The sequence below is a fragment of the Natator depressus genome, chromosome 7 (assembly GCF_965152275.1).
Source record: "Natator depressus isolate rNatDep1 chromosome 7, rNatDep2.hap1, whole genome shotgun sequence".
NCBI lineage: Eukaryota > Metazoa > Chordata > Testudines > Cheloniidae > Natator > Natator depressus.
Window position 1 is genome coordinate 120959846 of NC_134240.1, and position 12729 is coordinate 120972574.

Here is a 12729-nt window from a genome sequence, read left to right on the forward strand (position 1 = left end):
TCGCACACACTCACCCATTCTCTCCCAAATCTCCGCTCTTGCTTTTTTCCAGCCCTTCCTTCTCCACTTCCAGCCTTCTTGGAGGCTTTGGGGCGAAGCGAAGCGAGACCGGAGCGGCACGCGGTGTAAATCTCTTCCCTGATCCGGCACTGGCCTGGAGCAGGGTGGTGGTGGTGGGCGGGGGGGGACGACGCACCTTTTGTGTTGTTTAGGGGGATTACGAGCGGCAGCATGGATCACATAGGGGCTCACCACCTCCACCAGAGCCACGCCGAGCCCATCAGCTTTGGAATCGACCAGATCCTCAACAACCCGGACCAAGGCAGCTGCATGATCTCCGGCTCCCGGCTGCAGGACTCCTCCGACTACGGCCTGAGCTGCATCGTGAGCAGCGCCTACAACACCATGACCGGCAGCTACGGGGCGGGCGGCGGCTCGGCCGGGGCTTACCCGGGGGCCTGCAGCATGGCTTCCCTGCCGGGCTCCTACAACGTCAACATGGGGGTGGCCATGAACGGGAACGGCCTGAACTCGGCGGGGGGCGTGATCCGGGTGCCGGCGCACAGGCCGCTGGCTGGCGGCGGGCACCAGCCCCTCTCCACCGGGATGCCCACCGTGCCCTCGGTGAACGCCATGAACAACCTCACGGGACTCACTTTCCCCTGGATGGAGAGCAACAGGCGCTACACGAAAGACCGGTTCACAGGTGAGTCCCGTCCCCTGGCTTCCAGAGCGGGGCAGCCCGGCTCGCCTGCCTCCCTGTCGGGATCACCGCTGCGGCTATGCCGGGCCCACCTGGGGCGCGACGGCAGGCTCCGTCCCCGCTGCACCAGACAGCGCTGTCCCCTGGCCTCCCCCTCGCTGCCCTTTCCTGACGGCCGGGATTGGCCGGGCGCGCCTGCAAGGGCGTGATCCATTGATTCCAGGGTGATCACCGAGACCCCGGCCCCGCTCTCCAGGTTCCGAGCAATGGGCACAGAGAAGCAAATCCCTGCATAGAATTAGTCCCGGGCCAGCCACTGAGGCAGAGAGTAATGAGGCCGACGAGGAAAGAAAGAATCATATCAAAGGATGCAGCACAATTAGCGATCCGGGGGTGAATCCACCTGAATGGGATTATTTATTAATTACCGGGAGTTGGGACAATTCCCCAAGTGCATTTTGGCTAGTGGGTGCAAAGATAGCCAAGGGACAGCAGGATTTATAAATGAATCAGCCATTAGTACAGATATATTTTGACTAAGAAAGCACAGTTAGGCTCTAATAATAACAACAATAAATTCACAGTGGGGGTCACATTTAAACCCTTTAAACTCACCCCGAAAATAGTTGCAAAAGTTTTTCAGGCTCAGATTTTTCAGGGGGGTTTAGCTCAGAAAAGAATAGATTATTTGTTTATCCCTAACTTCTCATGGAAGGAGAAGGCTGCTCACGGATTTATTTTTAAAGTGAGGGTTTAATGTCGGCACATTATTGCGGGAAGGATAGTCCAGTTGTTGGATCTAGTAACAGGCAGGCACCGAGAGGGAACTGGAGTTCTCTCATTTCGTTATGGCCAGGCCCCAAAAGGAATTTCATGTTTCTATGATTTTTAACAAGTTTTTGTCCTAGTTTTTCTTCAGGGAAGATTACGGATCAATGTAAATTTCCTCTGCGAAACTGTGTTTTTGCAGTTCCCAAGCGAACCTAATGCAAAATATAATAATGAACAGACAAGGCGGCTTCCTCCGACAGGGCCGAGCAAAACATTTAAGTGCTGCTCTTTCGCTTCACTTTTGGGGTCAGTTCTCCACCATTGCCCGCACCCCCAGACCCGAAGCAGTGTGGAGTGGGCGGCTGGATGGCTGTTTGGGTGTGAACTGGGAAACGAATCCAACACCGGAATGAGTGGGTTGAAAAGGCAGAAAAATTGTAAAATGGGGAGAATCCGTCCCCTTTAAAGCAGCTCCTGGTTAATTTACACTTTCCAGTGCGACCAATTGGGATTATTTTTAAATCTAATTTTGATATGATATCAATTTACTCATATAATTAAAAATACAACCGAATGAAGTCTTTATCTACCTCCCAGGGGGAATAAGGCTCGATTTAATCATTGTTTATAGAGCGCGTTGAGATCCCGGGATGAAAGGGGTCCTTAGAATTGCCGAATATTTCAGCTCTCTTACTATTTACACAGGCAAAACTGTCCTGGCCACAAGTGGGGCTTTCCCCGGAGTGGGTCCCGGGGAATAGAGCCCATAGTAGAAGTGCGAGAGGTGGAGAATTGGGCTGGTTTAGGACAGATGACGGCACCTAGAAATGTCATTGTAGAAACACTGCACAAAAGGCTTCCCAGAGACAACATCGGGTGGTATTATCCGTTGTTATTACTGCTGAGTATTAAACTCGGCAATTGGATGGGTTTCAAGACGGTAAATGTCTACCTGTCCGAGACAGGGGACAGACCATTCCATCTGGGAGGTACTGTACCTTTTGCCCTGGAGTAACTAACTCTTTGCCATGTGCTCTGGCCGCTAGATAGGAAGTTGATGCGGCATCCATTTCACAGTAGTAATGGGGGCGGGGGGGGGGGGTTAAATGCATGGTAGATCCTAGTTAGGCGACTAACACAAAAGGCCGTTTTGCCTGAAATTGACAGCAAATGTCCCCCTGTCATCTGAGTTTCGTCTGCTCTGTGGAAGGAAGGTACTGCCTAGCTTCCCGACCGACGAGGTGCTCTAAAAGATTTAGGGGCCTATATTTTTCCATTATCTGCCAGCCTGATTATATATGTGTCGGAACAGGGAGGAGGGCAGACATTTCTCTGCGCTGTCCGGAAGAGGGACTTAGGTACAATAGCAAGGGAGAGGGATGCGAGGCCCTGCAGATAACGAGAGGAAGATATGCGTAGACAGAAGACAGTTTAGATCGCCCTAATAACAGTGTTTTTCTATCTTCTCCGCTGAATGGGCGAGGCCCTTGGACCTCACTTCAGTGCATCCGGCCTAGAGATGTTGTTCCACAGCTAATAAAGACAGATACAATTTAATAAACAGCCACGCTACTTCCGGGAGCCTTTTCTGTATTTATGAAGCTCTCATCGAAATTATTTCTACCCACTCCAGCGATTCCTGCGTATAGTGAGAAAGGGGGAAAGTAAACACGCATTTGTGTTCCGTGGAAGTTGGTGCAGGATCAGATTTTAAACTTAGTTCTACATCAGGAGGAGGTAGGATATTCGTGTTTAAAGAGAATTCTGTGGGTAAGGTCCTTCCTAATTCAGGGGAAATAGATGATCAGTTATGACAGAAACTTTATTAATGGGATTAAACAGCGCGACCAAAAGGAGATATATATAGATATATATATAGATATAGATATAAAACCCCAGACCAAAAAAATCACCTTCATATACACACCAGGGACTAAAACAAATCTGAACTGTGGAAATCTGTCAATATCAGAGAGATGATTCATTCCACAAAGTATCGGGCCCCCCGCATCCGCTTTATTAACCCAATAGCCCGTGTTTGTGTTAAATGGGTTTGTCACATTCAGAGCAATCCAGGAACTTTCTCGGGGGCGGGTAGTTTCCCTCTTTACGTGAAATAAACAGACGCCCCGAGCTGTATTTTGAACACTCGCCTGACACCGACTTCGTCCAAAGGCGGCTCTCTGAGCGCCTGGACTGACCGAGAAAATCAAATTCCCTAGTCTGAGAAATGGCCAAGGCTCCCCTTTGCGAGGACAGGCAGACCATGCCCCCGGAAATGCCGCCGGCTGGGCACCCCTGGGTGCGGCAGCGAATTAACCACTAAAAAGAAAAGGAGGACTTGTGGCACCTTAGAGACTAACCAATTTATTTGAGCATGAGCTTTCGTGAGCTACAGCATGCATCCTATGAAGTGAGCTGTAGCTCACGAAAAGCTTATGCTCAAATAAATTGGTTAGTCTCTAAGGTGCCACAAGTCCTCCTTTTCTTTTTGTGAATACAGACTAACACGGCTGCTACTCTGAAACCTGAATTAATCACTGTTCGTCCCCCCGCCCTGGTTAGCAGGCAGCGGGATAGCCGGGGGTGCATCACGGGGGCGCCTGTTTTCGCGGTTTGGCCGGGGGAAAGGGCAGTTTGCTGCCAATAACAGACACGCGTTCAGACAAATCTGGGTAGTTAGCCCAGGGGACTCGGCTCCGATCCGGCTCCCACGAAGTCACTGGAGGACGTGGGGCCTTTCCTGCTCTTCCAGCAGCACCAGGCATCTTCCCACCGCGCATTACTAACATCTGCCGCTCCTGGTCCTTTCTACACCCCCCGCCCCAGAGGGAGACCCGCGGAAGGGTTCGGGGCTGAGGGGTGTTGGTGTCTCAGAAGGCCCGGGCCGAGAGGCTGTTTATTGCTGGGGAAGGGTAGGCCTGGGGCGGGCGGGGGGCGGGGGTGCTTTGCAGCATGCTATTAGCCGCTATAGCTCGCCCAGGGCAGCATGGGCTCTGGTAACAGCCCCCCCCCGGCCCTGCTTCCCAGGCCAGGCTCTGCCCACTCGCCTCAATCTCTCTCTGTGTCTGTCTCTGCTATTGCTCGTGGACCCCTCCTGATATTTTGCTGCTTGCTTCTTTGCCCCCCCCCCACCCGCCCGCCCCGTCTCCCACCCCAGTGGCCCTCTCACCCTTCACTGTAACACGCCGTATAGGTCACCCCTACCAGAACCGGACGCCGCCCAAGAAAAAGAAACCCAGGACGTCTTTCACCCGGCTGCAGATCTGCGAGCTGGAGAAGCGCTTCCACCGGCAGAAGTACCTGGCCTCGGCCGAGCGGGCAGCCCTGGCCAAGGCCCTCAAGATGACAGATGCCCAGGTGAAAACCTGGTTCCAGAACAGGAGGACAAAATGGAGGTCAGAAGCGAATCCCGCCCCTGGGGGTGTATTTGGTCTGGTGTGTGACTGTCTCTGTTGTCTTTGCACACTGTCCGGGGTTTGCTTCCTTGGTGGCGCGCCCCTCTGGGCTGCGCCCGCTGTGCGTCCTGTTACTGCGCGTCTGCGGTGGTGTTACTGCGCGGGCACCCCTCGGGGCTATTACCCGGGTGCTGAGCTAGGTGGGTGACAGAAGTTTGCCCCCGCGGGGTGTGGGTTTGTGTCCCTCCTCGCACGCGGCTGCCCGTTAAAGGGTTTCAGAGTCGGAGCTTTGCCCCTTTGAAAGACAGGCCCAGGCCCGCGCTAAGCTGAAAACCATCTCGGCTCTGTTCAGCAAAGCCGGGTGCGCTTAGCCGGGGCGGGGGGCTGTGGGCGGTCGATGCATTGGTCCGGTTGAGATGAGCGCTGATGGGGGGGATCCGCACACGCGGCAAGGTCCCTTCAGACCCCACAGCCGGAGAGAGGGGTTTACGCTTGGGTGAACTGGTCAGCGCGATAACTCCGGAATCAGCGACCTGGCCAAGCGCCGCAGCAGAAGTGAAGCGCAGTGGGGACGCAGGACACAGGAAAGAGCGCGCCGGCATGGCATTGCGTGTGACTCCGCTGGGATCCGACCGAGTGGAGGAACGGGGTTCAGGAAGGGTCCAGAGGGGCAGCCCTGTTAGTCTGTATCAGCAAAACCAAGGAGGAGTCCTTGGGGCACCTTCGAGGCTAACACATATGTTTGGGCATAAGCTTAAATGTGTTAGTCTCTAAGGTGCCTCGAGGACTCCTCCTTGGTTTTGGTTTTGGTTCAGGAAGGGTTTCAGACCCCAGTTTTTTCTCTCTTTGGCGGGATCCTTTTGGTTCAGTGCTTTAAAAAGTACATAAGGTATTGAATGGAGGAGACTGGTGTCCCCAAACACCAGCCGTTCTCTCCATCTGAACCTGTGAGAAAAACACGCCCCCTTCACAGATATATTCATGGCCGGCCAACAATCAGTGACAGTGTTTGGGACCGGTGGATTTCTGATGGACTCTCTCTACTCCCCCCAGAGCTAAGGCAATTTATACCAGCTCCGGATCTTCCCCCGAGTCCTTCTCAGGGTAACAGTTCTTTCCGCGGTGTCTTTAAACTGGCCTGGTAGTTTTATACAGAGAACAAGAAGGGCCAGTAATAATGGGAAACCATTTCCGGAGGAGAGAAATCCGAACGAAATTATGTTTCATTTTTAAAAAAAAACGAGGCTACCCAGTGGGGAGGCAATTTTTACTGTGAAAAGGCATCTTCGGGGTGTATTTTGGGGAGTTGTAAGTACTTTGGAGGAGAAGGAAACATACAACTCGAGCATGTCATTTTGACTCTGTGGCCCTTGGGGGTGTTTGTTTTGTTGTATTTTGTCCGTGATTTGTACTGACCAAAAAGCGGGTGGGTGCCTACGTGGATCTGTAATGATAAATGCAGCGTTTTGTGAATACATGAGGCCCGGGTGAAGAGGCATAAGAGGGAACCCTGTTTTCCTGAGCCATGTGGCAGTAGCCTAGGATGGCCTCGCGTCAGGGACGCTTTCCAGAGTAGCTAGAGGGGGTGAATGTGGCCATAAGCCATCCCCCCTGTGTCATGAACTGAGCTATTCATTTTCACACCAGCAACCAGAAAATTTAGATTAGTAAGACGGGACTGTGGATTTCAGTACCGTGCCCTAAAAAGACAGCAATATGAGCTGATATTTATTTGAAAAGCCGCAGCAGTCCTGAAAGTGCCGGGGAAATGAACTGCTGTAGATTTGGAAGCCTTTGAAGTGATTGGCTATGCTAAAAGCGAGGGATTTTAACTTTGAAAAAATCCCATTGGGGTTTTGTAGTTACACAAAGGACATTTAAGAAATGAAACCCGTCTTGTTTTCTTTACTTACCCTCCCATGCACAGTACCAGCCAAGAAAGGGTGTGACAATAACCATTGTTCAAAAGGAAGTTTATATATATATATATATATATATATATATATATATATATATATATATATATAATGGTTTGAAATCTCTAACGTGAAGTTCTGAGTTATTATTGACTTGAGTTTTAAAGGACTAGAGGGTTATTTTCTCAAGTCCTCCGCAAAACAAAATATACTGTCTTCTTGGTTTTTTTAAAATCATCTTGTGTACATTGGATAAAGCTGTTTATAATCCACAATAGATCAGCTCTTATTTAGAATAGATTGATCTCAATTTGCTTCTAAAAATCCTTCATGCACAGTAGCACTACGCTTTAAAAATCCATTTCCCCTTCCTTGCTGTAAGTAAGATTTCTGTTTGCATTAATGGGGAAAATGCCACAGACAGATGTGAGTTCTCGGGTAAAAATAGACGAATATAGGCGATTGTATATAATATTTAGCGCGAGAATTGCACACACCAGCCTTTGCTAGGATGTGCCAAAAGGAATTGGAAGACAGATGTTTCAATAAATACACGAGGTTTAATGGAAGCTCTTTGAGTATGAAATAAGTCTCCCTGTGTTCCGAGCTCAATGAGTCTAGAGTCAATTATTGTATGTTGTCAACTCCAGGAGTTAGAATCGAAGTTGGTAGATAATGTAATTGCTTTCAATGGCTCTCACACACACAGGCAGCTGGAGAGTGGTGTATTCATTGCAGAGGAAGAGTTTTTGCGGCCCCAGAAGGGAAACAGAAAAGAAGTGAAATTTTAAAAAGTTAACTACAGACTAACATTCTCTGATCATTTGAAGCAAACAATAAATATATATATCACAAGTCACCATGGCCTTAGCGCTCTAATTTAACTGCCCGGGAGTCCTAAACCGCATGTCTACAAGTTATACAATGGGAAGCTATTTAATAGGGGTGGGAATCCGAAAGGGGACAATCGCCGGAGTTTTATGCACACGGGCAGTTGTTGCAAACAACCTGCAGTTGCCTTAACAATACTTCATTCTAACCCCAGAACCTCCTGCTGGGGACAGTGCAATGAACGGTGAAGTCAGCGACAAGACAGACTTTGAAATCAGGACCAGTCCTTTCGCGGTGGGACCTGGCAGGGCCGGGCGGGGGCTCTAGGGGAACGAGATCGATACTCGGTCGGAAGGAAGTTAAAAATCGCAGCAGCTGCGCGATTTGCCAGAGCGTCACGGAACAGGGACCAAACCACTGTCACCGAGTCCTGTTCGGTCACGTTCAGTCCTGAGCCATTGAAATCAATGGGGAAAGCGCGCGGTGAGTAGAAGGGGACCTGGATCGGGGCCATACAGTGGTATAGGGTCCGAGCCTTAAATCCTCACACGGGTAAAAATCCCATTAAATGATCGCTCCCGTGTCTTTTACTACGTTAGGTGCCGATCCTGAAAAACTCCCACCGGAGCAGGATAGGGCCGGGCCCCGGGCTAGACACTTCATATTCGTGCTGGGGGGAAGGTCTTCCATAATTTACAAATTTGCAATTAAGGCAATGGGCTGCATTTAATAATTATTACTAATATGTTGCCCTTCCGTTGCAATATTTAAATAAATTGCCTGGATCCTGGTGTTTTTGCACCGTAGGGTATTTATTTCTCTCTTGGTTTGAAACGTGACTTATTTATTTATTTCTTTTGCTGCGAACTGTGTTAACTGAGAATAATGTCCCAGCGTGAAATTAATAATCGGTTACCACTAATTATAAAGGAGGCGGCGTTACATTTCTCGATGAAGTCAAAACAGTATTAAATATGCATTAAGAGTAAATTTGCTGTGGAAGGAAAACTCGTACATTATTTATGAAATTCTTTCCTTGTCTCTTATTCAGAAGATAATTGGCTGCATACGCTGAATTTTGTCCTGCTTTAACGCGGCACGTACTGGTGGTGGTGGCTGTCTTGAAGTCGGAGAAGAAGGTTACAGGGCTGTCTCCGATCCCACGAAGCTACACCTGACAGTTGTCAAGAAATTAATGCCATCCAAACCTATTTTACACCGTGTCTTTAATAAAAACCGTGCCTCGGAAGTGAAATAACCGAATGAAATAACACAGTGACTCGGCTACATAATAAATAATGCCGGGTAAATCAAGCAGCGCGGGTCAGGGAGGAAAGAGAGGAGATCAGATACAAAAATGTATATTTCATGCTCTTTGTAGATGTGAAAGATACATGCAGTGGCTCTTGTCAATAACATGCCACTGTATTTGAGCTGAGAATCAGCTTGGTGTCCTTGAGCTTTCTCCAGCCGGCAGGACTCCAGTTTCCCACAGATAACCCAGCACGTCTCCTTTTCCCCAGCCCTCGTGGGTTATGAACTGAAACCTTTCAGGGGAGCGATAGCAAAAGGAAACCCAAACAAACAATAGTTTCATTAGAAATTGATTTTACAACAATGCATTACAAAGTGTGAAGGATCAGTACAGAGCCAGGAAAGTGACAGATAAGGCCATAAATCTGGTAATTACCACCAGAGAAGCAGAGAAATAGCAGAGAGGGAAGGAATTTTTGTTGGCTGATTTTGGACACAGGGTTGATAGGCAGAGGAAATGCCTCTGCTTTTCATACCCGGATCCCCCCCAAACAGAGCCTTGCTGTACCTCAGACGGAAAACACAAAGGCCTAATATGCCAGGAAAACTTAAGCTGGGTGGTGCATGCATTCCCGGGGCCTTTGATTCATTCAGATATAGTGCTTTCCATGCTGGATACTCCAAAGGGGGGAGACAGCACCATGGAATCAAGCTGCACAATGGGGTGAGAACTAGTCCTGGTTCCCATTTGACTCAGTGAACTTCCAGCTGTCCTGTTTGATTTTCTAGGGCTGGCTAGCCCCCGGGGGGAACATAGCAAAAAGTAGCTGGAAGGACAGTGAGTTGAGCCCAGCCACAGACACTGTAACCTGAGATCCACAGTAGGCCACATGGTTTCCAGGAGAGAGAAGACCAACCCTGGTGTTCCACTCTCTACAATGTATACAGCTGGAGGGATGAACCAGAACTTTCTTCCTGGTTCTATCCTGAGAGCCTCACCTACTGAAGCGAATGGGGTTTTGCCTGAGAAAGGAGCGCAGGTTTTGGCCAAAGTTATTTCAAGGGGCCTAACTGGGCACCAAGGAAAGGGGCTGCGCGTGCGCGTGCTGTGGGGAGTGCTGTGCCACAAGGGATCTCCCCGGAGACCAAAGGGATTGGTCACTTCCCACAAAGCTGTGGACAATGGAGCTCAGACACTGGGCGAGTGAAGGAAATCTGCCTTTCCTTCGGACCTCTCTGGAATAATTTCCCAAGATTCCTGGCTGCAGTCATTTGCAGTAGGCTGGGGACCGTCCTGGAGAACAGGGAACAATCCTGCATTGGCCAGGGGGATGGGGTGCAGGGAGGGGGAGATTTGACTTAGGTAGGTCTCTTCCAGCTCAGTCTTCTCTGCTCCTATGGACAGTCCGTATCTTCCTCGATGAGAACATATCCTGCACCCATGGCCACAAAGGAAGCTTTGGATTTTGCATGGTACTTTCCCTTTTCTTAAGGAGGATAATGGAAAGACAGTGTGGTCCAGTGGCTAGTGCCCTGGGCTGGGACTCAGGAGACATGAGTACTATTCCCCGCTTTGTGGCCTTCCACAGGTCTCTCACTGTGTGTCTGTACAGGGCCCAGCACAGTGAGGCCTTGACCTTGGTAGGGCAGCTCTGCCATGACATAAATCATTCATGATTATTGTTTTCTCCCAGGCGACAAACTGCAGAAGAGAGGGAGGCCGAGAGACAGCAAGCCAACCGCATCCTCATGCAGCTCCAGCAGGAGGCCTTCCAGAAAAGCATCAATCAGCCCCTCCAGGCAGACCCCATCTGTGTCCACAACTCTTCCCTCTTCGCCCTCCAGAACCTCCAGCCTTGGTCCGATGACTCGTCCAAGATTACCAGCGTCACCTCTGTTGCCTCTGCTTGCGAATAGAGCCCACAATCCAGTGGTCCCCCCCACGCACACTGCGTTACGAGCCACCCAAGCTTCAGCACAGCCGGAAGCATCCTTCTTCCCAACAGGAAACTACCCCATACACTGTCACCCAAGAGCCCCACACTTCCAATGTGCCGAGACAGCAAATATCCTCTTGGCAGGAAGCAGGGGAGGGGGAAAAAAATAAAGTCACCTGCAGGATTATTCAGATAAAAGTGGCATTTCCCTTTTGGTCTTTTGAAAGTCTCCATTACGGACAATGAACAACAAGGAGCTCCCTTAATTATTCCCAGAAAGTAAAGATATGTTAGCCCCATGTCATCCTCTCAGAATCCATGGAGGAAATCTTCCCTGGATTCTGTCTGCAGCCAGTGCAGGCCTTTGGTTTCTTTGTATACGTTTTTTAGACTGGTCATTTAAAATGAAATAATTCCCCCTTCCTTGAAATGGAGCTTTGACGTTTCTTTAACAAACCCCCTCGCCTCCACCTGGGTCATTGGCGCAAAAGAAATGCACAGACTGGATTCAACAAATGGACAAAACAGCCCAGCTTTAGTCTTTTGCCTGGTGATTTCCACGTGCAGGGGAAGTGAATTCCTTGGATTTCACCTAGGAATGTCTCTTCCTCCTTTTAATTATTATATTTTTCCAGTGGGGGAATAAGAGAGGAAACTGACGGACTTTGAAGATAGTAAGCACCATAAATAATTGTATGAAGATTCCAAACTGTTTCCCTGGATACCACATGCTCTGCATTGATCAACTTATATTTTAATAACTCTTGAAACATCTGTGGCATTCTGCAGAGACAATGCAGTTTCATTCAGTGGATTATTTTGGTATTACTTACAAATGTTGTTCAATATTTTCTTTTACTTCTTTTGCTCTAGACGTCAACTTAAGTTGGGGGGAAATCTTTCACTTTCAGCTGTTTCTCTCATTTCTTTAATTGTATTGAGGGAAGGAGACATGCTTAAGTCAAGCACTTCTTATAGCAAACTCCAGGAATATATATATAGATATATATACACAGTATATATTTTTCAGTTACTTATAATCTAAAACAGCACTGCCAATTTAAGCAGCTGGTACAAACAATCAATCAAAAATATTTTCAGTGAGATTTTTAAAGGCATTTGTTTGTTTGTTTTAAGTTATGCACTTCTAAGGTGTTTCATGTGTATTCATTTTATAAAGTGCTTGTGTAATTTATGTGGATACAAAAGAATAAAAAAAAAAAAAAGTCCAGGATACTGGACAAATCAGCTAAGGCTTTGCTCTTGTTTTTGTACTGAGTTCCAAGAGGGAATATTACACCAGAAGTCACATGGCAACCGCCTTCAAAATTAAGGTTGAGGTGTAAATGGAATTAACATTGCCCTTCTATTTATGTAGAATCTTCTTGGCTCCAGCACCTAGGGGGGTAGGTAATACATTTTACCCCAGATCCTGCTAACATTTTTAGGTATAAAACCAGCAAAGCACTTAGCAGCTGCTTAACTTTAAGCACTTCATTGGGACTGCTTATGTGGCTAAATTAAGCAGATGCTAAGGACTTTAGTATGGAGAAGAGAAGACTGAGAGGGGACATGATCACAGTTTTCAAGTACATAAAAGATTGTTACAAGGAGCAGGGAGAAAAATTGTTCTCGTTAACCGCTGAGGCTAGGACGAGAAGCAATGGGCTTAAATTACGGCAAGGGCAGTTTAGATTGGACAGTAGGAAAAACTTCCTAACGGTCAGGGTGGTTAAGTACTGGACTACATTGCCTAGGGAGGTGGTGGAATCTCCGTCACTGGATATTTTAAAGAGCAGGTTAGACAAACACCTATCAGGGCTGGTCTAGATAATACTTAGTCCTGACTTGAGTGCAGGGGACTGGACTAGATGACCTCTCGAGGTCCTTTCCAGTCCCATGATTCTATGACTTTGCTG

General features: G+C 48.5%; 1 protein-coding gene across 1 annotated transcript; it reads left to right on the forward strand.

Annotated features, from left to right (window-relative positions):
* Positions 1 to 231: 231 nt before the first annotated feature.
* Positions 232 to 10928, forward strand: TLX1 (T cell leukemia homeobox 1). The gene is made up of 3 exons (XM_074960076.1): positions 232 to 706; positions 4671 to 4872; positions 10568 to 10928. The coding sequence occupies exons 1-3, from the start codon at positions 232 to 234 to the stop codon at positions 10788 to 10790; spliced, it is 900 nt and encodes a 299-aa protein (XP_074816177.1). The 3' UTR covers positions 10791 to 10928.
* Positions 10929 to 12729: the final 1801 nt, after the last annotated feature.